This window comes from Cyanistes caeruleus, chromosome 2 (genome assembly GCF_971803275.1).
Source record: "Cyanistes caeruleus chromosome 2, bCyaCae1.hap1.1, whole genome shotgun sequence".
In the NCBI taxonomy this organism is placed as follows: Eukaryota; Metazoa; Chordata; class Aves; order Passeriformes; family Paridae; genus Cyanistes; species Cyanistes caeruleus.
In genome coordinates, this window is record NC_141702.1 from 72138796 (window position 1) to 72163281 (window position 24486).

The following is a 24486-nucleotide window of genomic DNA, read 5'->3' on the forward strand; positions in this document are numbered from 1 at the left end:
TCCCTCGGCTCACAGCCACAGCCTCTGTGGCTCCGCGCCGCACAGCGGCACGGCGGGCTCGGCGCTGCAGCTCACCCGCCAGATGCCTCGCTGTGAGTCACAGCCGAGGGGCCGCCGGCACGCTGCACCGCCCCGGGCCCGCTACCGCCACCGCCGTCCCGGCCGCCGCTCCAGCGGCCTCGGCACCGCCGCCCGGGCGGGCTGCGGGCGGTCACCGAGGCGACGCCCCCGACTCACCGCACTCGGCCGAGTACTGTTCCGCCCACTCTCCCGCCGGGCCGTGGCGCTGCCGGTGCCGCTCCTGCTGGAGCAGGGACAGCGCCGGGTAGCGCTCGGTGAGGGCGAGCGCGGCCCGGGCCAGCAGGGCCAGCAGGGCCAGCGACACCCACAGACCCCGCGCCAGCCCGCCGGCAGGTGCCATCTTCACAGCGCGCATGCGCGCCGCCTCGGCAGAGAACACGGGGTGCCCGCACCGCCCCTCCCACGGGGCCGCCACCGCCGCACTGCTCCCTGGGACATGGAGTTCTCAACCAGCGCAGTTGGACGCACGGCAGCAGCAGGAAAACCACAGCTCCCGGGATGCAGCGTGGCGCTGTCAGGTTCGGCTGCGCTCCCGAACGCGGAAACGAGGCGGCGGTGTGGAAGCGCTGACAGGCCTGAGCGTGCTCCCGCGTCCCATGGCGGCGCTCGGCGCCTACCGCTGCATCGAGTGCAACGGGGAGGCGACGGAGCTGTACCGGGACTACCAGCGCGGGGTGCTCCGTCTCTCCATCTGCGTGAGTCGGGGCGGCGGGCAGTGCGTGGGGGAGGCCAGTAATGCACGTGGGAAGCCCTGACGTCGGCAGGCGGCAGCGGTGGCGCGCGGCACGTGGTGGTGGGCCCGGTGGCACGCGGGAGCCCGAGCCCCTTGCAGCGCCCCCTGCTGCCGGGCTCGGGCCATGCCCGCGCCTTGTGGCCGCTCTCCCTGAATCCCTGTGAGGAAAGGCTGAGAGAGTTGGGCCTGTTCAGCCTCGAGAAGAGACGACTGAGAGGGGGACTCATCAATGTGTATAAATAGCTAAAGGGAGGATGTCATGAGGATGGAGCCAGGCTCTTCTCGGTGGCGCCAAGCAATAAGACAAGAGACAATGGACAGAAAATGATGTGCAGAAGTTCTGCTTGGTTGTGAGGAAGAACTTCTTCACTGTGCAGGCGACCGAGCACTGGGAGAGATTGTCCTGAGAGGTTATGGAGTCTCCCTCGCTGGAAATGCTGAAGAACCATCTGGACACAATCCCTTGCCAGGTGCTCCAGGATGACCCTGCCTGAGCAGGGAGGTGGGACCAGAGGGACTCCCTGTGGTCCCTTCCAGCCTGACCTATTCTGTGATTCTGTAGGACTTCTATGTGCTCTGCTTTCCAATGCCATTTCCTGCTGTTCTTTGAGTGCACTCGTGTGGTAGAGCTGTCCTGACTGGCCTGCATGCTTCTGTACAGAGCACTGCAGTGCATCTGCTGCTGTGTGTGCTCGGCCTGGCTCTTGCTGAAGGGCAGATCTCAGCATGGCTCCGTGGTTGGACACAGCTCCCATGTCACAGGACCTAAATGTCAAGGTCTGAGCCGTGATTATTTAAAGGGACCTGGGGGTCCTGGTCAATGGCAAGTTGAACATGAGCCAGCAGTGCCCTGGCAGCCAGGAGGGCCAGCCCTGTCCTGGGGGGCATCAGGCACAGCATCACAGCTGGGCAAGGGAGGGGATTGTCCCACTCTGCTCTGAGCTGGGGCGGCCTCAGCTCAAGTCCTTTGGGCAGTTTTAGGCAAAACAGTGTAAGAAAGATGTAAAGCTATTGGAGAGCATCTAAAGAAGGACTATGAAGCTGATGAAGGATGTAGGGGGGAAGCCCTATGAGGAGCAGCTGAGGCGTATCCAGTCTGGAGAAGAGGAGGCTGAGGGGAAACTTCACTGAAGTCTACAACTTCCTCTTGCTTATTAATTTGGTCATGTTAAGCAGCTCTTAAGGCAGCCTGGGAGCCAGTAGATGGCACTCATTCCCCTTGGCATTTAACCATTTGAGGACCAAAGATCCTTGCTTGTTGGAACTGTGGCATGCCATATAGAATTGAAGACTTAAGTCCCAGTTACTGCATTCATCAAAAATGCTAAACTCATATAAAAAGAGCAAAAGAAAGAGCAAAGAATCACACATTCCTAGCAATTTGGAATACTGTCTACCTTTCTCCAGGCAGCCCCAGGTCTGTACCATCTTTTACTGATTCGTACCAGTCTGTTTCCTCTGGCTATGTTCTGGGTTGGCATGGTTCAGTTTCAGTTCTAGTTGCTCTTACATGGAGCATGTCATATCATCTCTAAACTTTCCCTAAATTTCTCGCTACACAGGCAGTGCAGAGAGCAGGAGACATGTCAGTTCATGGTATATAAAGTGGAGATAAGAATGTTGAAAGATTGCCAAGATCAAAAGATTCTTTCAGTTGAACTGATGTGACTTTGAGTTTATCTGCGTACGGCAGGAAAGCCCTACTGTTGTCTCCAGCTACCAAGGCCTCATGGTTTCTAATAGAGCAATGCTTGGCTTACTTTTTCTTTTTAATCTGCAAGGATAGCTTTGTCTCTGTACCAGCTCTCTGCAGGCATTCTATCCCTTGCAGGCAAGGCTGTGCTCTGGCCAGAGACCTGGAAAGTTGTTCATCATCATGCTGCTGACAAGAAAAAATAGTCAAGTACTGAATGTCATTTGATACCCTTCACAGACTTTCATGAGTAGTGATAGGAATGTGTCAATGTTATGAATCTTCTTGATGATCAAACTTGAAAATAATGACTGCTTAGAAGTCTTCACTTAAAAATATACGAAGATCCCATTTATCAGTGTGAGACATCATTTATATCAGATATGTATAAAACTTAGAGTGTAGGCCTTTAAAAACTTAAGAAAAGCTGAAGGTATTTAAGAAAAATTAAAGGTCTGAAGTGAGATTAGAAGGTGTGATTACTCAGCCTGAGAACATATTTCATCTGTCTTCATGGAGTAAGATCATTGAGTACTGCTACTTCACTGTAGCATTAAGAGAGAAGTGAAAAATTCATAGAAAGGTTGTATGTTGATAGTCAAAGTGAGGCCAATGGGCATCATCTAGATAATTTATTTTGTTAAAAAGAATTTGTGTTTCATTCCCATTTTCAAGTAGTACCTGGAAATACTGACACCTTAAGGAAAAAAACAGACAACAACCTAACATTTGTTCCATATGGTAAGTAAAATAGAGGGTCCTGGAAAATTGGGAGCAAGCAGAACATTGTCAAGATCATCACTGTTTCATACTGACCTACAGACTTTCCCCAATACTATTTTAAAGTTATCCTTGATACATTAATAAATCTGCATCTAAAAGATCTTTGCCATTCTCAGGACAACCCTGTCATTCAGCACTTTTTGGAACATTATCTCAAGGTTGAAGAAGCTGAGTTCTCCCAACAGCAACTTCTATCTAGCCCTACATTTATTTTAGGATGTGTTTAACCTGATCTGGGTGTGATTTTGAGGTGGAAGATTTAAATTTGAATGCTTAAGCAAAATACCATGATTTTGTATTCTGTTATTAATTTGTTGAAGAGAAGAATGAATTTTTTCCAGAGGCAAATACAAAAAACTTCCATTAAGGAACATGTGTTTCCAGCCCACAATATTAGAGTACGATTTTGGAAATTGAGCCTAATGTTGCTTTAGTTTAGTTCCCACAGCATTTGTTACTGCTCTTAAAATAATTAAAAGTTTCTTTGAGCTCCGTATTGTAATTTTATTGTGGGCAAGCATTAAAGACCTCACAAGTGTTATTTTCCACTCTGGGAATAAATTTGCAATGGATATTGAAGGAACTAAAGAAACTTTCTTCTATAAAACATAGAAGTCCACACAGTACACTTGGGTTGGAAAGGTCATGTCTTTTCTTAAAAGCTCTGCAAGGTGGCTAACTGCCATGAATTCCCCAAGTTCTGTAACTTCTTTTAAAATCTGTTTCATTTAATTAAGACCATTTTCAGCTGAAGCCTAGCCCCAGACCTCTGGCATTGCACATTCCTTCTTGCTGGAGATTCACATGTAGTGGATGATGAACCATTTTCTCATCCTGCATATACTTTGCTGTGGAAGTAGCATTACAGAAGGCAGATGGACCTCTTCAATATGCTTTTTGCTTTCTTTGTGTGATAAGTGAGGAGCGACAGGGGAGAGTGTGGGCATGTTAGGATTGCCTCCAATGAGGTGATGCTTGGCCCTCACTTTGCATCTCATGGGTCTGGGTTTAGTCCTAATCTGTGAATGTACTGATGTGTTTCCTATTCTGAGTGAGAAGCGATGGTGGAAGTATGCCTACATGGCTCCTTCTACAGAAGGTTTTTGGTAATTATTGAGACCCTTAAAATTTAATTGATCTGTAAATAATACAGCAAATCTGCACTGAATATATTACAATATATTACAAACCTACCGTTAAGAACAGTAAAGAAAAACTACTATTCAAATAATGCTGCTACTACAGTAATAATGCTGGGGCATGGGGTGGGACACACGTTTGGCTAACCTGAAATAAATAAACTCTCTGAAGTGCGATGAATACAGAAAGAAATCAGCAAATTTCACTCAGAAATAGAAGGAAAATCATGGAAACATTTTTAAAATTTGGTTTTCAATTTCATATATGTTGTTACGTTTAAAAATAAAATGTTAAAAATGTTCCACACCATAACAAAGGAAAATAAATTACTCATGGCAATATATAGAGCACAGTCAGGATCCCCCTTGTGTTTTGTAATAAGAAAGCCAAATTGCCTGAGCAGCGCACACTTCATTTAGCTTTTCTGCAATTAAAAAATAATTGAAGAGCTCTTTTATTGCAGCAAGGCAGAGAGACAAAATGCTTTGAATGCAAAGCATTTGTGTGGTATGGTAAAGAATCTGTCAAGAGTACAAAGATCATCCTGGAAAATAACATATGCTAATTTTACCTAACTCTATTTACAGACCAACTCATTACTGGAAAATGCATTATACATGGAAAAAAATTATAAAACAATATTTTTAATTTGCTTTCTGAAATGGAATACATCTGAAACTGGGCTGTTTTTCAGTTGTTTTTCAGTCTACTATGACACTTGGCTGCATCCCTAATAAAGAAAATCCCTGAAAGCATCATAGCTAATGTGTTTTATTATTTAAGGGTGCAATTGGGATTAAGGGCGCTCTCACAAGAGTCTTAAATTTGCCTATGAACCTATGCAAATGGATCTGTGTGCATATGGAAGCTATGTAAGTGTTGTTACAATTTGCTGTATATGTAGTCCAGCAAAAAATTGTAGCTTAATTTTGCCAAACTCCAAACCCTGGAGAAAAGGATACTATAATAAGACTGTTTCATTGATATTTCTAATGCACAGAGATTTGCAAATCTCCTGATTCCTGATGAGGTTTTCATGGTAGTTTTAGGTCAGGGTGAAGCTTTGTTCTTCAGTGTGTATTTCTACTTTCTGTCATATCCTATGGCTTCCTCTTCAAAAATTCTTTTTGTTTCTACAAGTCCCATCCCAAAATATTTTTATTTAAAAATAAGTAATGTTTTATTGTTAGAGAGATGAGTCCAAAAAGTCATGTTCATATACTTTAGAAACTTTATCCTTCAGAGACAGAAGGTGTTTTCTCAAATATTTCTATATTGTATTGGGCACACATTTGTGAGCACTGTTTGCAAGCTGACTATTTTTGATGAACAAAGTAAGAGTTATATCTTTTGAGTAGTGTTTTATAAAAGGCTGATAAACATGCGGTTTGAATTAACATATCAGTACTTCTTTTTGGTTACATACAATACAACTGAGACTTTAAAATGTATGTTACTTTCCTTAAATGTTTTGGATTGCTTTGATCAAAAAGAATCTCACGTACTACACTATGAAGATGGTTGTACTACCTTTTGAAGATTTTTTTTTTCTTTTAATTTGCCTTTGCTAATTGGTTTTTGTGGGTTTTTTTAAGATAGCTAAGCAAACTTTTAAGTTATGAAATTGAAAGATTTTTTTTAAACAACAGACAAGCATAGTCAAATCTTCTTAAATATTTGATTAGTCAAACAGTTCCTAAAGGAATACCCATTTAAATTTGCTAGAATATACTCTTGTATATACTAGATATACTTTTAACATCACTCTTTAGGGGAGCACAGTATCTGTTGGACTTTTGTATGTCAGTATCAAACACTTGTAATGTTCCTTAAATTTGCCAAATTGGAAGAAGATGTGTAAATAGAATTTATGGTGTGAAGCTTGACTTTTTTCTTCTTAACATAATCTGAAAGTAGCTTATAATCAAAGTGGTGTCTATTTTTTCAAGAAAAAATACCAGTTACTTGTTTCTGATACCAATTACATATTTAAGACAGAAGTTAAAAATGGCTGAAAGCATAGAGAAATCCAGTTACCTCTTTTTACTGCTTTTGTGGTAACTGAGGCACTTCTTTGAGGAAGTCCAAAGAAGATGAAAAAGTTCAGGTATGTTAAAGACAGTGCCACCTTCACTCATGCTCCCCAGGCCACTGACTACAGCTGTGCAGAACAGCAGTGGGGAATGAGATGTGAGCACCAGGATTGTAGTTCATGCTAAACTGCCTGATTAAAATCTTAAAAGTAAGTGTGCAAGCAGTTCTCCATAGCTGAGCTGCTCATACCAATCTTCTCTCAAAGTGATTATCAGTGTCCACAAAGTTACATCCCTTTAACTAGCTGAAACTATCTAGTGAAACATATGTGTATTTAAACTGCATCAATCCTTGCTAGCACTGATTTTGCTGAAGTCAGGCCTTAGTCACTGGTTTCCTTCCTGGGCGTTTAAGTGTCAGATGTTTTGGTTGTATAGCTGGAAAAAATAATGAAAAAGCCAGATATGGAAAAAATTCTTTCTAGAGGGCATATTAGTTCTGTGGTATACTAATGGTATAGCAGCCATTATCCAATTAGTCTGTAGCAGTACACACACAAATCTTTTGCAGCAAAGGTGGTTTGTAGGTCTCACAAATCCCTGGATGAACTCACACTGGCTAGGTCACTGGCTGGGTAAGCACAGAGGACTTTTCCTTCTTGCAGCAGACTCAGATAGAAATAAAGTATATTAGGAATATAACATATATGAAGAACAGGGCTCTCATCTAAGTCTAGAAGACAGAAATACTAAATTCAGCATAATTTTCACAGCTGCAGAGAAGGTTTGGTATTTGCCTGCCAGAACCTGTGGAGCAGAAGATACTGCTATTTGTGTACTCATTCGTAGCAGTCCCTATATATATCTGCGGTAAATTTCTGTATTGTTGGTTTTGCCTGGATCGTTGGTCTGATAAATTTTCATTATCTAAAATCCATGTCAGCTGTCAGTGAAAATTTTTCAATACCTCTTAACAGCAAATTTTTGGATCATTGTTTGATTTGGATTCTCTGATTGAAAATACCATTCTTTACTCAGAAAGATTTTTGGCCCTGGTAAAAAATGTTCTGTTGCAGGAGGATTTGAGAGCATAATGAAACTGGGTGTATGTAGAATAACCTTCATCTAACCTTTATGACACCCATGGTGTTGAATAATATTATTTTGTATGGACTTGTCCAGTGCTTGTGTGAATAAACCTATTAAAAAAAATTGCACTTGTCTGATGCTACATCAACCCAGAGATTTGGCATATGCAAATTACCACCTATAAGAATATCTGCTCATGATTTCCCAGCAGAAAGAAATGAAGCAAGACACTGCCTCTAATTAAAGTAGCAATTTCTTTTTCCCTCTATTAAATCTTATAACTGTGGTCTTGTGTTAATTATATCCTTTTTCCATCTCATTCTCTTTATTTTTAGACTTACCAAACTCTTGGTTAACTGAGCGAGTTTTTTAATTCATTACCTCTAACTTGTGTACTGTAATACACAGTATTGCCTTATTGAAATGAGTTAAGTTTTTCCTTAAGCTGGACCAAGAAACACTGATTAGAGGTTGCAGCATTCCCTAGATGCTCTATTCAGTTTATGCATTTATTTGCATAAACTGAATTTTTTTTTGACTTTGATGTTAGACTTCTGAGTCAATTTGCTCATGAAATTCTGCATTCTCAGATTCTCCAAAAACCATTCTGTTAAATAGCAAGGCAGTGTTAACTTTGGACACTGTTCTGGTTTTGCCTGGTTTAATTTTCTTCCCAGTAGCTGGTAGAGTGCTGTGTTTTGGATTCAGAATGAGAATAATGTTGATAAGACACAGATGTTTTATTTGTTTCTGTTAGTGCTTATCCCAAGTCGAGGACTTTTCAGTTTCCCATGCTCAGCCAGCCAGCAGGTGCACAGGGAGCTGAGAGGAAGCACAGCCAGGACAGCTGACCCAAACTGGCCTAAGGGATATTCCATAGCCCATAGAGTGTCATGCCCAGTAAATGAACTGGGGACAGCTGCTGAGGAGAGGCCGATCACTGGTCAGAGATGGAATGGGCATTGGTCAGTGGGTGGTGAGAAATTGTGCTGTGCAGCACTTCTTTCTCTTTCTTCTCTCTCTTACTATCTTCCATTTCATTAATATTATTATATTTTACTTTATTTCAATTATGAAACTATTCTTTTCACCACCCATGGGTTTACCTTCTTCTGAGTCTCCTCCTCACCCTATTGCAGGGTGAGTGAGCAGCAGTGTGGTACTTAGATGGTCTTTGTATGACAGAAAACCAGGTCTCTATAAAATTGAAAAACCTTTGTGTTCTATTCTGGGAGTTTGTCTGTAGGTGTGGGTTGTCTGATGCAGCATTTTTGACTGTTCCAGCATTTCAGAAAGTGGTGTGCCAACATTTCTCTTCTGGTGGTGCACCACCATGCACTCATTAAAATGGAAGCAGAGACAATTTCTGTGACTGTTGTGTTCTCAGCCTGGCAGCTAAGGTGAAGACCAGGGGACCAAGATTAGCTGAGGATGACTTGGAGGAAACAAGTAGCCAGCCTGGAGGATTAGCAGCAGGAGAAAGCTGCCCTGCAGGAGAGCACCCTTCTGCAAGTGCATTTGTTTGAGCTGAAGTGGTGGCTGCTGCTCCTCTGCTGCTCCTCAGCTCTCTGCTAGAAGTTAGTTCCCCCTCAGGTCTGCTAGATGAGCCTTTTGTAAGATTATTTAACCCTTCTGCTCACAATATAACAGCCTTTTATTAGCCCTAACTCAAATTAAGGAGTGATTAGCCAGGCAGGTGAGTCAATAAAGCTGGAAGGGATTGATGACAAGCATTTCCCCAGTGGTCTGGGTGAAATAATCTCTCTAACAGACACAGCAGGAACCAGCAGATGTGTTGGAGAAGTGATGGTCTAGTGTCCTACTACTGCTTAGTGGCAACTGACTCTTTGGCTGTAGATCTGTGTGAAAACTACATTCTCAGTATTCTGAATGTATTGGTGTTTACTCAGTGATGGAAAACTGGTTGAAACATCCAGACAATTTAATAGTATGGAAGAACAATGCAACGCCAAAAAGCACTTACTGTCTCCTGTTAAGAAAGAAAAAGGTAGGATAGGATAAAGCATCTCTGAAAATAAGGAAGTGATAGAAGAAATTAATTTTCTTTCTTAAAAATATCCGAAATAACACAAAATACCCAGTAAATGAGCCATGATCAGTTTACCTTTGGCATGGTACTGGTGCATTTCTTGAGTCTTGGGAAAGTAGTTTGATTTTTTGCATGTCTGGAGCACAAAATGATAACTAAGTCCATTCCTGCATAATTCATTAGCAATCTTAATCCGAAGCCTGTAAAATCAATAATAAATCTTTCTACTTTATAAGGGAAGTCTGTGTGTCAACTGTAGTGTCAAGGGAGGAGAAGCAATTTTTCTGGATAGATTAAAACTGTATTGAAAATGAAAATGACAAAAAATGCTAGTTTGTATTTATCCAGTTGTACTAAGATGATTGAAAAAATTTATAAACTCTTCTTTCTTTTTTTTCCCCCCCCTAATTCTTATTTTGTGATTTTCAGAAATCCTGCCAGAAACCTGTGGATAAATACATTGAGTATGATCCTGTTATCATCTTGATTAATGCTGTTTTATGCAAAGCACAAGCATACAGGCACATTCTTTTCAATACAAAGATAAATGTAAGTTGCTATGTCCCTACCTTGTGACCTTTTGTGTTAAAAATATATTTAGGGTTGGTAAGTTGATTGTAATAGTTGTAAAACTTTAAAGACTGTCCATCTCCTGTCCTTCCATAGATTTCAGCAAGCTGAACCAGTTATACAGTGAATAGAACACATGGAATCTCAAACTCCCATTGTTACTAAGACAGCTTCTGTTTTCACAGATGTGATGCTGCAGTACCAGCATCTACTCTAACCTGCCTATCACATTAATTGATGCTAAAAGGATGATGTGCTAAATTCCACTGTAAGAGAACAATCTAATTGTAAATTAATTTCCAAATTAAATTACTGTTGGAAAAAATTATTTTTCAAATGAGCAACAGGAGTATAACATACCAAATTAACAATACTATGCCAGTTGAACCTACTTTACTAATTTCTCACAAGTTTCTCCCTGTGTAATTAACCATGCCCTCAAAGCCAGAGCAAAAGATTGTGATTTTCACTTGAATTGTGGTTGATGCAGAATTACATAGTTGGGCTGGCCAGACTGGAGTGTAGAGGTGTAGCTTTTTAGTATTGCATATTTTTACTGTAAGGATTGATTTCCCAGGAGAGGGAAGCTAATCTAGACAAAATCTCTAAGCATAAGTATGTGCTGTGTTCATGTTGGTACCTCTTAGCCAGTCCAGTTTAAGCAGTGTAGATAAATACACCTACCTCATCTTTCAAGCATAAATCTATCTAAATATTTTTAATTAATTTGGTGCTTCTGGAGACTGGTAACGATGTTTTTTGCGAGGCTTCTGGAAGGACTATCTGTGAAAAGTTCATTTATTCAAATAAATTGAGTTGAATTTTAAACTGGCAAAGCCTGTGCATGTATGTGCAGTTGGCATAATTTGCCCCCAATGGAAAAAGTAGAATCCATGCACAGAAATTGTTATGGCTTGTTTAAATCTGTATAAAACCAGAAATCACCTCATATATGCACTGGCTTATAGACTGTATAATGTGGAAACATGCTAACTGTGGGCCTCACAACATAGTTTTTGCACTCACTTCAGAAGATATTTTAAATAGTTTTGTTTGGTTTATTGCTACCTTTATTTTTGGTGCCTCACCCTTATATGAATTAAGAAATATTTTGGTATAACTACACTACAAGATTCTTCTAATGGAGATTGTCCCAGGGAAAAAGAGAAACAAGGGTACTTAAACCAGTTTGCTGAATGGAGTAGATGCCTTTAAACTGAAATTTCAGGTAGTATAATTCTACTAGCTATGACACAATTTTAATTTTTCCTTCCTAGCTGAACAGCCTTCCCAATTTTAAGATAGTATGGATCAGGCCTTAGAAACCACAGTTATATACCTTCTTCTGTGCAGAACTGTTCATGCAGTTTTGTACATGTTGTAATTTGACTATCATGTTAACAGATGATGTGTTAAACTAGTGGCTCAACAGAAGTAATTTCACTTTTATTCTAAAGAAAAATAATATGCCTACAGAGTTTGTGTAGAGCTGTTGAAATCTATTTTAAATACTGATTTCATACTAATGCTTTTATTTATGCTGATATAAAACTACTCCTTTTATTATTCTTTCGTTTACCAGATTCATGGGAAGCTCTGCATATTTTGTTTGCTCTGTGAAGCTTATATCAGGTGGTTGCAACTACAGGATTCAAGCCAAAATACAGATCCTGATGACTTAATCAGATATGCCAAAGAATGGGATTTTTATAGAATGTTTGGCATAGCTTCTTTAGGTAAGATTGGTGATATGTATTATATACTCTTTAAACATTGAAGAACTTCAAGCCCATACTGCAAAAATTGATACAGAATGGATGTGATGTCCAACCCAGTAAGGTTACACAATTACACACACACTCTCCAATTTGCCTGCATTCGTGCAAATGCCTGTTTTGATCCTGATTACAGTTCAGACTGATAGGATCAGCATTTGATTTGAAGAGAATGAAAAGTGGCAATATTTAGAAATCTTTGCCTGATACCTATTGACATAGTGTGAAGATCAGCATAGAGATCAACCTTATTTTCATGTTGACTTCAAGGTTCATTACTCAGTAAGGTGATACAACCTTACTAAGGTAAACAATTGGGAAAAGCTGTACATGTTTGGGGTTGTTTTTTTAAACAAATAAGCTAAAATACAGACCAGTGTCATCAACAATAAAGAGTAAATACTTCTGTGCTCTAAGACTACACTTGAAGGCAGGGGAGTGGTTTTGTTCTATGCTAGCTAAAATATTTCAAAGTAGGTTTTTATAATACGTCAGTAAAAATACTGAATTGATTTTTCAGTAGTAACTCATCTATTACAGTTATTGTGGGAGTGTGGGAAACAGTAAAGGTAAGAAGACTTTCAGAAGATGTGAAAATAGGCCTCAGAAAAGAAAAAGCATTATTGACAGCATATCACAGGAGTGGTGTCAAAAAAAGTCTGGTAGCTCTATGGTATTTTCACCTTGGTGTTCTTTCTCATGCTGGATGAAAAGGGTTCATTGCTGGTGACCTTTTGCAAAGAAGACAAGGATTGATTTTGTTTTACAGCCTAACATACTTTTTATTACTAAAAAGTAAGAGTGAAGAGGTTCTGGAGGTATGGAGTCAGAAATTACAAATATGATAGTCCTGCAGATAGAATCCTGTGATAGAATTATTCTGAATGTCATGGTATTGAATTGGTTTAAGGAATATTTGACCATTAAAATGAACACAGAAGATAGAGAACGTTTGTATTTGCCTATGGCTTTTAAAAAGTGAGTCAGTTGCCTTTGGGACATGTCATTTTACTGAAATTCATTCATAACTGGACTTGATTTTTGGAATTTTGTTCTCTCTTTCACATGCTCTTATTTCCTTTTAGAACAAACTTCATTTTTCATTGGCATTTTTATTACCTTGTGGTGGGTGACACCTGAGATGCTGAAAAGAAAGTCAGACTTCATTTTACTTCTCAAAGCACTGCTGTTGTCCACCTATGGAAAGCTTCTGCTAATTCCAGCTGTTATTTGGGAGCACGACTACACACCTTTGTGCCTTGCATTTATAAAAGTGTTTGTCTTGATATCAAACTCTCAGGCAATTAGAGGTACATTTTTGCATTTTTTATTACTGCATTTTGTGTATGGAATATGTGTGAGAGACTGCTAATGTTACAGTCACTATCACTGTTATCTTTTTAATCCATATCAGATATGTGACTGAAATAGCTCTAGTTTAAAACTGTGTTTTTAAAACTTTAATAGAAAGTGACTGAAACAAAAAAAAAAAAAAAAAAAAATAAAGAAAAAAGTGCCTCTTATCTCACCATCATCTCTTTGTATATACAGTATTATATCCACCAGATCCATCTGGTGCAATTTGAGACAATTCATGGATCATTGAAACATAAAATAGAATTCTTTTGAGTTTATGAAAAATGAAAATTTCATATTAATTTTATTCATATATTTGGAATGCAGACTTAACAAATTTGTGTTATTTCTCATACACACAAATTAATATGAATTTTCACATGATTTCCATGATATTCTTAAATCATACATGATAAGTTTGTTCTGTTTTGTTTTGCAGTTACTTTGAACTTGAACCGAATACTTCCTTGGTTTGCCATCTTCTTTGGATTAATTTTGGAAAATGGCGTGGTCTGCTTGTTCCAGAAAATGGGATGGGATGTTTGAAATGTCAGCCCAGTGAAGAAATGCCAACAAGATGATGATAATTTTCTAAGAATGATCTCTGCCAGCAGGCTCCAATAACACTGTTTTCACTGGGATAAAGAAGGTGATAGATAACAAAAAAATGTTAGAAGTTTGGCTATTTACTGTGCTGAGCCATAAAACTTCAGCCTTAGGTTGTTTATTTTCCCATTAAAAATATGAATGTCTCACTATCCTAACAGTTCTATAAATCTGGCTGCATAGCTGTGGCTGTAAGAACAAAGGTACACTAAAAAAACCCAGCCCTGCTACCAATCAGTGCATTTTGGCAGAGAGAGGAGGATGAATTGTTCCCTTAAGAGGAAGGGAGTCAGTGGAAAAATGTAAAAGCCAAAATTTATATTTCCGCAAAACCAGATTTTCAAAGAGAAAAGTGAACATTTGCAAATAGTTTATTAGAGAAAAGGCCAGTATTCCAGAGTGAAACTACAATGGGAAAACCAAGCTGCATGTTGCTGGAATGTTTGTGTAACGATCCAAAATAATAAAACATCTAGTTCTAGAGTAATCTCTAGGAATGATAGGTTTAAACTGCCTTGAAATTTTACGTGATCTCATAAATACTGCTTTGTTCTGAAAGCAGAAGAAAGAGTGAAAGGACTAATCCCCAACATGCAGGGTTGTTGGGGATACCACTTCTGCATTTAAGTCACATCCCCACACCCAGTCCTCATCTGGCTGTACATTTAGTGGAAGCAAAAATTGAGACATGAATCCATTCAGCAACAGAATAGTACTTTAAAAATAAACAAACAACATGTTTAGGCCTAAATTAATGAAGTAACATTGATAGAAGTTCTACACCTTCATCCTCAGCAGGCAAAAGAAGAGCTAAGTAGCCCACAAAGGAACTGACAGGATCAGTTTCCAGAAGACAGTAATAAGGACACAAAACCACTTTTGTGCAGGCCAGTTTCCATTCATTCCATCCAATATTTAACTCTCCTGCTTGAGTTCTGGAAGGCTGTACTGTCCATAGGGATTACTTCCATTCTTTGTTTTCCTCAGATGCTGTCTCATGTCTGTGTTTCCCAGAATGAATGAAAAAACATTTTGCAACATCTTCAAGTTAATTCCCAACACATTTAGAGTAAGTCTAGATTATGACCACAGAAGACATCAAACCTGTTTGTCTGATGGAACTACCCATGCTGTGCTAGTTGATCAGAAAAGCAAATGGTTGCAGATTCCCTTTTATTAAATCAAAGTCTAACAACACTTCTGTAGTTTGTGTTACACTTTGCAACTTCTTGAGCATGTCAGAGAAAGCAAAAAAAAAAACCCAAATTGCAACATTTTTAAGTATGTGAGACTCCTGTTTTGATTGGTAATGAATTAATTTCCCCAAGTTGAGTCTGTTTTGTCCATGACAGTAACTGGTGACTAAACTCTCCCCATTCTTATCTCGACCCATGAACCTTTCCTTTTATTTTCTCTCCAGTGCCTAGCTGGAGAGTGACAGAGAAGCTTTGGTGAGCATCTGATATCCAGACTGTGTCAATCCACCACATCTCTGGATTGTCTCTTCAGAAAAATGTGCATGACTTCTAATGCAAATTTTTATTTTCTAACAATGTAACAACAGTGCTTTGGTTTATTCTTCTTAGGTTATAGATTTTATTTTTTTATATTCATCATATGTGTCATGGTTATCTATACCCCCATCAAAAGAGGATTTTTGGTTTTTTTCAGGTATTTGGTCTGGCACTGATTCCAGTCTAGAAGCTGAGTGGAGCCTATTTAAGTGTAACTAATGCAGGTTATTATATGTGAACACGATGTTGTCAGCAGCTAAATTGTAAATTCAATGTATATAAATTTTATTTGAGGATAGTCTTCTTAAATTAAACTTTATTTTGAATTTTTAAAAAACTGATTTCAGGTATTTTCTGAGTTTTTTCTCAGAACACTAGAATGGACAGGAATACATTGTGAAAGCAGCAGTGTACCTATTGTGTCACCTACACTGACAGCGTATCAGTTTTGCACTCTAATGCTGCCAGGAGCCACCACTGCCCTTACACAACTTTGAAGCAAGAGAAGACTATTAAAAGCTACAGAGCTGTGGAACAAAAGCAGGTGTGGTACAGGTTCTCCATCTTCAGAGGCATCATTGGTAATGTAGGGCATTCAGCATTGTTTGGTGTTAAAGCTACTCATTTACCAAAAGTAAAATGACAAATACACTGATATTTCATAAATCTAGGGTGAGCTTAAGAGAGAAGCTTTAGAGAGAACCAAGATTACTTTAAGGTTCTGCCTGTTTATCACATCTCTCTTGCTTTTCCTTCTTTTTGTCTTTTGAACTCATATTTTTCCCATTAACTTTTTGTAATGAAACAGTTTCCTGTGCTGGAAGATGGATGGCAAATAACCCTTTCTGTGTATCATTATTTGTTTCATTAGCTTATAGGAGAGGATTTATTTGAGTTAAAAATACAGCAGCCTGGAAGTGAGCCTATAGAAACTCCTTAAGTTTTGCTTGGAATCAGAAGGGGTATTGTGGCCTGTGGAGCAAATTCAGAACATTGCATGAAATGTACAGAAGAACCAGGGGTGTTATTGAGACTTGGATTGAGCAGTGGCTCAGTGATTGTGCAGTGGGTGCTGGACACTTCTGTGGGTGCAGAGGCCATGTAGCAAGTATTTAGAAATTAGTGTTTGCAAAACTGGAGAATTACAGTAAAAGTTAAGGAGGGTTAAGAGAGAATGTAGGAATCTGGCAGACTTCTACAAAATTAAGATGGCAATAAAAGCTAAGGAGATAGCATATCAAGAAAAATTATAGATATTTATGAGTGTATCATGCAAATATAAAAACATTCTACTCACAAGTTTACAAATTATGAACATGAAAGAAGAGTAGAATTTACTGCAGACATTTTTGCAATAGTCTGACACCACAAGACATAGCAAAAGATGTCTTCCAAGCAGTAAAGTCTATGAGTTTTCCCTAGAAAAAATACCAGTAACCTCATTACTTCAATGGTTTGCACTATAGCCTTGAAAATACACTTTTATAAGGCAGAATTACCAATTGCACAGCGATAGCATTAGTCACTGAGTAGGAAGAGCTGTGCAACAGCAGAGCTTCTCCCTTCATTCTGCATTAGTGTGTGCTACATGAGGCTTTACTGGTGCAAGGGCTACTACCCTTGTGACCTCCTGCACATACAGACAAGGGAGCCCTTTCTTGCACACAAGCTCTATCTCAGAGGCATATAAGCTGCCATTTGTTACCCCAGTCTCCACCAAACTGAAAATAAAGTAGGACATCTGTACTGGAAAACTATTAGCTGATTTCTCATAAAACAAGCAGGCCCTTGTTTCTCAGGGGCTTGCCTGCTTTTGCATTCCTTGAGCCCTCCCTGGCAGGATAGTGCTAAGCACTGCAGTGCCATCTGGAGTTGATAAGGAAACCTCTGTTGATAAGGAAACCTGTTGATTTCAAAACTGGAAGGAACACACAGACACTTAGGTGGTCTTTGATTAATTTTTGTTTTTTAAGATCACAAATCCAAGCTTTTAAAAATGAACACCCATCTTCAGTTTAGAGAAATGTGAGAATGAAATTAGTGATGAAAAACCAGTCACAAAATAGTTGTTTTGGTGACTTGGTATCAAGGTTAATTCAAGATACAACCACAAAAGCTATAAAATGCAAATTATTTCAGGACAACATCTAAAAACCTACATAGTCCCACAAGCTGGGATTATTCTGAGTCTTGTTGACTCTTCAAAAATTCATATGGCAAGAGAGAGAATGAATGCATTCCTCTGCTGCTAAAAATCAATAGGATCTTTGTTTATGAATTAATTTGAAACTCGGGTTTCTGCAGTTAAAATTTGCAGGAAGCTGTATATAACAAGATTCCCGTTTTCTCTCATGCCTCTTAGCTGTTCTGACCTTCTTAGTTTTTCCAGTAATGCTCACTGTCTTACTGAGGTGACAAGAAAGAAGATGGGAACATAAGGAGCTTCATAAAGTCTTTTTCCTAAACATGATCTGCTGTCCTAAATTTGTAAAGTTTTTTTTGAGCTCTGTGTAGACAAATGACAGGTCTGCAAAGCAACTGTGGAATACTGCTAATGACATTTTAATTGCTGTTCATTAGAATAATAGATATTGTTTGGGTTTGTTTTTTTTTTCCCTGGGCAAAAATGCGATTTAAATTCCTTTACATAGAAGCATAAGAGTGTGAACTTCAGAGCTGTCACATGTGTTGGCTGCTGCTGAAATAAATCCAAATGATCCCCTTGATTTCTTACAATCTCTAACTGTAATTCTAAGGACAATTTTTAGACAAAAGAACTGTTTTGCTGCACAGAAGTTCATGCCATGGCGCTCTGAGCACAGGACTGGGGACCTGAATTAAGACCTGAATCCTAATCCTGGCTTTAAGACCGACCAGTGCCCTGACCTTGAGCAAGTAATATATGTGGCTCCATAAAGTGATTGTATCTCCACCATCACAGGATTTGGGGGAGGATTAATTTGTTCATGTCTGCTTAGAAAGATGAAAAGCATTAAGTCCTTTCAGCTGCAGGTTGTTAGGAGTCAGTCAACACCGTGAATGTCAGATAGGAAACAGACATGCCAGGAGCCAGAAAATGTGAATATTAAAGGTGACATGTTTAAAGTCTTTGTTACACTAAGGGGAGCTTTAATTCTGACCCTCACTGGCATGCAGTTCTGGAATGTACACATCTGAAGACTTTTAGGGGTATATACAGCAAATCACTAATCCCTTATTATGATTTTGAAGTTATTGCAGCTGTTGTGTGCCAGAATAAATCTGAAGTTAATTTAAAACCTTGGAGCAAAGGGAAGTGGCACATTAGCTGATCTTACTTTCAGCTATCTAAAAGAAAAAATATCTAAAAGAAAAATAAGAAAAAATACTTTATTTGAGAGTTTGAGACTTTCAGTTAGAAAGCACTGGTACATTTTGCAGAAAAATATTTCTTAAAGAAATACTAAAAACCATTGGTATCTTTTCAGTAAACAAATTCAAAAACATCACTCAGATTTAAACAAGAAAATAAAATCTCAGCAACATAGAAGCACTTCTACTCACCTTGCACTCCTTCCTCAGAACTGCTTATTCACTCTGTAAGCATCTGTGGGTGTTACCTTTATAGTGATTCCCTGCCAGGCAAGCTGCAGCCCATCTGATGCTGTCATTCATGCATCACTCCTTAACTTTGATCCTTTCTTTGGTCTCTCACTTCACTTCCAGAATAAAGCCTCGGTTCTAACCATCAAAGCCACATATATATCATGTCTTGGCTACAGCAGAGATAGTCTCTCTTTCTCTCAGTAGGGCTGCAGCATTCTTTTGATCACTGAAAATCAAAAGCCAACAGAAGTGTAGTAATAACTAGGAAGAAAACATTTCCCATTGAGAACATCCACTGCATAATAATGCCACATACCAGCACCAGAAAAAATATTTTAGATTTTGCAAGATAGGGACCAAAAGTGAATGTGTCACATTGCGCATACACCTTATAAATTTGTCCAAAGCAGGAATCTGTTTCCACCTAAGGACATTTATCCTACTTAGTAGTGTGAAAATGGCAGATGGGTTGCACAGCAAGGAAAGCACAATCCATCTCTTACTCATCTTGTCCTGGGAGAGAGCAAAATGAAAATAAAACATTGATGACTCATGAAGAATTTTTTCAGGAATGGTGGATGTTATTTGAACCCTTTTCTTTAGAGAAGCAAATTAATTTGCTGTGGACGAACACAATGGCAGATATTTCTTTACACAACCACATGCCAAGACTTAGTTTGTACTAAAACTCTCAGCTTTTCAAATGTATTTTGCACTTCTTTAAGTAGATTTTTTCCTAAAATAGTTTTCTGCTCAACTGAATTGTGTAATTTATATAAATGATGTGTGTGTGTGTGTGTGTATAGATAGAAGGAGAGGGAAGGTCAATCTGTGTTCCTACAGCCTGTGCATTTTCTGCCTTATCTATGTATGAAATGGTGCAGCTTCTGTTTGTTTAAAGGTCCTACACTGAAAGAAAAGGCCACCAGCAAGAAAAGCACCTTCCTCCCACAATAGTTTGAGTATTGTGCAACAGAACAGATTGTATCAGTTTAAAAAAAAAAAAGTCACATCCCTGATAAAACAGTATCAGAAGCTTGTAGAGATCACGTCTCCCTTCTCTCATTGTTACTCAGCTACTTTTATGTAACAAAATGCCAGCATGGTGATTCTAATCTAATTCAGCTGCACAAGCACGCTGACTGAAAGTCCAGAGGGGTGTTTCTAATCCTCTCCAACACGACCTAATGAGGATGGCAAAACAGGAAGCCCTCGTGCACAGATCCTTCCTCACTATGATGGCAGAGTGGAAGGTGCCATCTGTCATTTCATGCCATTATATTGGAAAGTGCTATCTCCTCTAAACTCCTTGCAGCAGCTGCTCCTGAAGGCTCAGCTCTTTGTCCTGAGCAGGCAGCTGCCTCTGCCACCCCCTTGGGAACAGTTTTGTTTTCACAGAATCAGTCAGGGCTAGAAGTGATCTCAGAGGTCGTCTGGTCCTTCCGCCAGCCGCTGGGATGGATAGGCACTCCTGACAGATGTTCTCCCTGGCAGGCAGAGATTCTGGCTCTCTGAGACCAAACCTAAGCTGCCTTTCCTACATTAGGAGACCTATCAGCTCCTAATGCGTGTAGTGGCAGTTTGATGCCAGTTATTTTTCAACTATGACCATTTATTCAAGCAATATGATTTTGTGAAAATACAAGCTTTTACTTGAGGAATCTGTTGTGAAGATGGTGGCTTTGTCTTTTAGAAACATTCTGTCCTTCAGTTTTATTATCCAGGTTGCATGCTTCCTATTCCACTACCCCCTGTTTAACCTTGCTAAACCACTAACACGAAAATCCATTAAATTCCATGGGTGCAAGACCAAAAAGCATTAAAGATTTAATTTTAAATTAACAAGGCAGCCTGCACCTCTTAGGATCTACTACAGACTTTCTGTAAGGACATGGGCACTGGGTAACACCATTAAGCTGAAACGAAAACAGAATCAGTGCCTACAAATTAAAGTAATTCAGAGAACGAGAGAATGGGCATGGTGCATTGAGATCTCTTTTCCTTTAGAATAAATGCATCAGTACAAACTCCCTCCTAATTTGCAAAAGAAATTGTAGTGTAAATTTTCATTAGTGGGCACACTTTTTAACAGATGCTTATACTAATAAATGTCTGTGATAATAACGAGATATGCTTGGCTTCTCTAACACCGATTGATGTATTCTGCACGTACACACCTGCATTCAAAAGCACAGAAAAGAGTATTATTCTCTATGAGAAGAAGGAACATTGAAAGCCTCAAACAGTCCTGCATTTGCAACAGAAACAGAAAGGACTTTTTGAATGACTGGCCAGTGATAAGTGAAAAAAAGTCCTATTGTGTAACCACACAAAGCACTGGAGACAAGACAAACCCATTTACATATGAGAACTCAGAGCTCGAGCAAATCCTATAAGAAACTACATGAGACAGAATAAAAGATATGCAAAAAACAGAATTCCTTCTTCCCCACAGAGATTACTGCAAATTTCTACTTCTCTCATTTATCCTTAAGGGTTAATCCTGTATGCAAGCAACTGTGCAATGATGGTCTCCAAAAATATGCCAGAACTCTGTTCTTAAATGTCTTTCCTCTTCTAAAAATGCACACAAATTATACATTGAATAAGTGCTATATATTCCATTCTCTCTACAGGTTATATGTATGATGCAAGGTATTTAAGGAAATGCTTCTCCAAAGAGCAAGGTTATTTTAAAGATACAAGTCAAGATTGTGTCTGATTTGTACCATACTAACAGAAGAAAAAGGAATAGCAAGACCCTTGGAAAGAACATAGACATGCTGTGTTCATACAGGACAAAAATCACATGGCAACAGAGCTTTGATATTCTAATGCTATGAGAAATTAATTTTCTCTCTGATTTGATATACTGTTTTTTTCAGCTGATTCTGATAAAATGTCCTTCCCCTATACCAAACTATTTTAATATTTCAATTGTTACCTCTAGTGTAATATAGCATATAAGAAGTAATTTTATTCTACAATACAAACAGCCTTTGATCTTGTTCAGGAGTAATGGAACAAAGGTTAAAATTTGGTCCTGTTTAAGCTGTACTTTACCTGTTCAGAACTTCACTTATTAGCTCACCTCTGCATGCAATGTTTGAATTTTCCAATATCCATAAGCCCTTTCAGTACAAATAATTAGTGCTTTGTTAAAATCAGGATTCAGATAACCAAAGATACTGTAAAGGGTTGAGAGAAAAAAAACCCAACAAAATATACTGTCCCTGTCACACAGGTATTTTCATAACTGAAGTAACAACCTTACTACACTGCCTGCTTGTGAATGATTTAAAAGGTTCTGCTGTTTGACGAGTCAGAAGAGTTTAAGCAAGAGCTGGTAGGGCTCAGACAGGCAACTTTATTGTTTATGACAGTGCCTGGTATCCTGAGCCAAAAGGAGCTCACAAATTCTTACTCATGTGTCTAGCCAGATAATCACAGGGACGTTTCTGACCTGTGGAAGAAATGCTTGTGATTTCTGAAAGTGAGCAGTTAGTACTGCAAGGAGGTTTGAACTGCTAACATGAATTTAAGGTAGTAGTTTGACATAGAACTGAATTCTCTATGCACTAACAATTCCAAACAGTCTGCTTCGGCCACTTAATTCTAACAATCCATTATTTGCATGGGATTTCTCCTCTCATGCTGAACTGAGGGATTCTGAAAGATTACATTTGCTTGAAGACATCTTAATAAAGTCTTAGCACAAGTGCATTTAAAATCTGGCAAAAATTCAAAGAAACAAAATAGTTACAAGTTTGTATTTTTCAGTAGCAGATGGCTTTGTCTTTTTAACTCGCATACCAACCTTATCTGAAAAATGTAAATTCTACTGCTTAAAAGCACATTCCTCTGAAATCAGATGTGGGCTTCATTACTTAGGGCTGCTTGTTTCCACATTCATTTAATTAAGTTTTGTATATAGAACAGATGAAAGAGAAGGGGACAAAAAACTAAGGGAAGGAGACTTCTGCAGTGAATATTCATCCCCTCCAAAGTTCCTCTGTCATTTAAAACCAAATAGCCAAACTCACTGCTGAGTGAGTCATCTCAGTGAGAGCCCCTTGCTAATCCTCTTCATTCCTTACAAGATGCAGTTGCCCCACAAGCTGCAGGTGCCAGTCCAGCACACATCCAGCTTCACTTAGGCTTTAATCTCTAGAGCACATCTGCGTTCTGTGGGGCCACCTTGACTCTTCCAGACCACCTCAGCTCAGGTGAGTGTGTCCCTACACGCAGATCCCCCAGGCTCTTTCAGCCATGGCAGAACCCAGCCCTCACAGGAGACCCTGCGTGCTAGTAAAGCTGCCTGCAGAGTTGGAGTGGCCAGGATCATAGAAAAAGCAGTTAAGAGGCTTTACTGCATATGGAGCTTGGAAACTCACAGAAAATGTTAAATTCAATAGAAGATTACTTTGCAAATAAGAGGAATCTTAACTAATTTGCTAAGAAAACAAGTTATTTCTTTAGGTCTTGCAGTGTTGTCCAGAGTTAAATGTAGTAACTTCAAATAAACCAAATGTAATGGATGCAAAAATGTATTTCTGTGGAGTTGTTTTCTGAGAAAATGCATGTAGTATATGAAAAGGAATATGAATCTCAAACTGCTTACTGTGGTAATGTATCCTGTACAGGCAGGCATCACAGAGTAAATTCTTTCAATGTGGCTGAAGGTCACAAAGCTGTACTTTGGCAAAAAGACCTGTTGTTAGGGTTCCCTTTGGCATGTACCTGATTAATCCTTCCATTTCACATTCCTTCCCAGCAGCCAGCTGAACAGCAGAGTGAGGAAATTAGTTTCCTTTGCCCTCAGAGCAATCTTAAGTCCTCCAGGAAAATGGATGACTTTAGCTAGGCAGATAAATAAAGTCAGAGAAAACATGTTCCTTCCAGTTAAGCAAAAGCATGTACCTGCAACAAATGATTATCACATTAAAAATACATAACAAGTAGCATAACCCCAGTCTCTAAAACAGATCAAAAAAGGACATGAAAAATCCCCCAAGATGCCAGTTAGCAGAACTAATCAAACATGGGATTTTAAAGAAGTTGCGTCCCAGGATCTCAGCATCTCCTTCCAAACTGTGCTGAGCTCCCACCTCCAGAAACTGTAACGTTCCTCCCCACTGTTCTTCCCTTCCAGCATCCCATTGAGTCCTGAAGGCAGCACTTGGGGTTTTCCCAGGGCCTCTTGATGTATCTGCAGTTTTCATCCTCACTCTCAAGAAGATGTGCTGAGACTCACATCCTTCCCACCTGCCCCACTGGCACCCAGCACTGCAGTGCCCTGGCTACTGCACAGCTGCCAGCAGCTGCAGTGACCACCCAGCTTTTGCCTTCTGGCAGCCAGGTGGCCAAACAGAAGCCAAAGGGGGAGTGACACCTGTGATCCTGCCCAAGGAAGGAGCAGTTAAGTCTCGCCCCTCCTCCAGCTCCAAATCCTTACAAAGTTTCTAAGAACAGAGCAAT

The 24486-nt window shown here is 39.5% G+C and overlaps 2 protein-coding genes across 8 annotated transcripts in view; one reads left to right on the forward strand and one right to left on the reverse strand.

The window, feature by feature from the left end:
* The window catches only part of TTC13 (tetratricopeptide repeat domain 13), a 39396-nt gene extending 38620 nt beyond the window's left edge, over positions 1 to 776 (reverse strand). For 2 of the 4 annotated variants that reach the window (XM_086877837.1, XM_086877839.1), the window contains exon 1: positions 238 to 774. In XM_086877837.1, coding sequence (XP_086733963.1) covers positions 238 to 436 — 199 coding nt within the window. In that variant the 5' untranslated portion in view covers positions 437 to 774. Of the gene's footprint in view, positions 1 to 237 lie in introns of all 4 variants that reach the window. The other 2 variants (XM_086877838.1, XM_086877840.1) reach the window with 2 other exon arrangements.
* On the forward strand, positions 435 to 23554 carry ARV1 (ARV1 fatty acid homeostasis modulator). Of its 4 annotated transcripts, none has more exons than XR_015283393.1 (7): positions 492 to 776; positions 10032 to 10151; positions 11755 to 11908; positions 13033 to 13257; positions 13743 to 13952; positions 15771 to 15967; positions 21645 to 23554. XR_015283393.1 is itself a non-coding variant. In XM_086877842.1 (5 exons), exons 1-5 carry the CDS (start codon positions 435 to 437, stop codon positions 13847 to 13849), a joined length of 948 nt encoding a protein of 315 aa, XP_086733968.1. In that variant the 3' UTR covers positions 13850 to 15760. The 4 variants fall into 4 exon arrangements, 1 of the variants encoding a protein (XP_086733968.1); XR_015283394.1 differs by having other exon boundaries at positions 15794 to 15967; XR_015283392.1 differs by lacking the exons at positions 15771 to 15967; positions 21645 to 23554 and adding an exon at positions 15581 to 15760.
* The last annotated feature ends 932 nt before the right edge of the window (positions 23555 to 24486 follow it).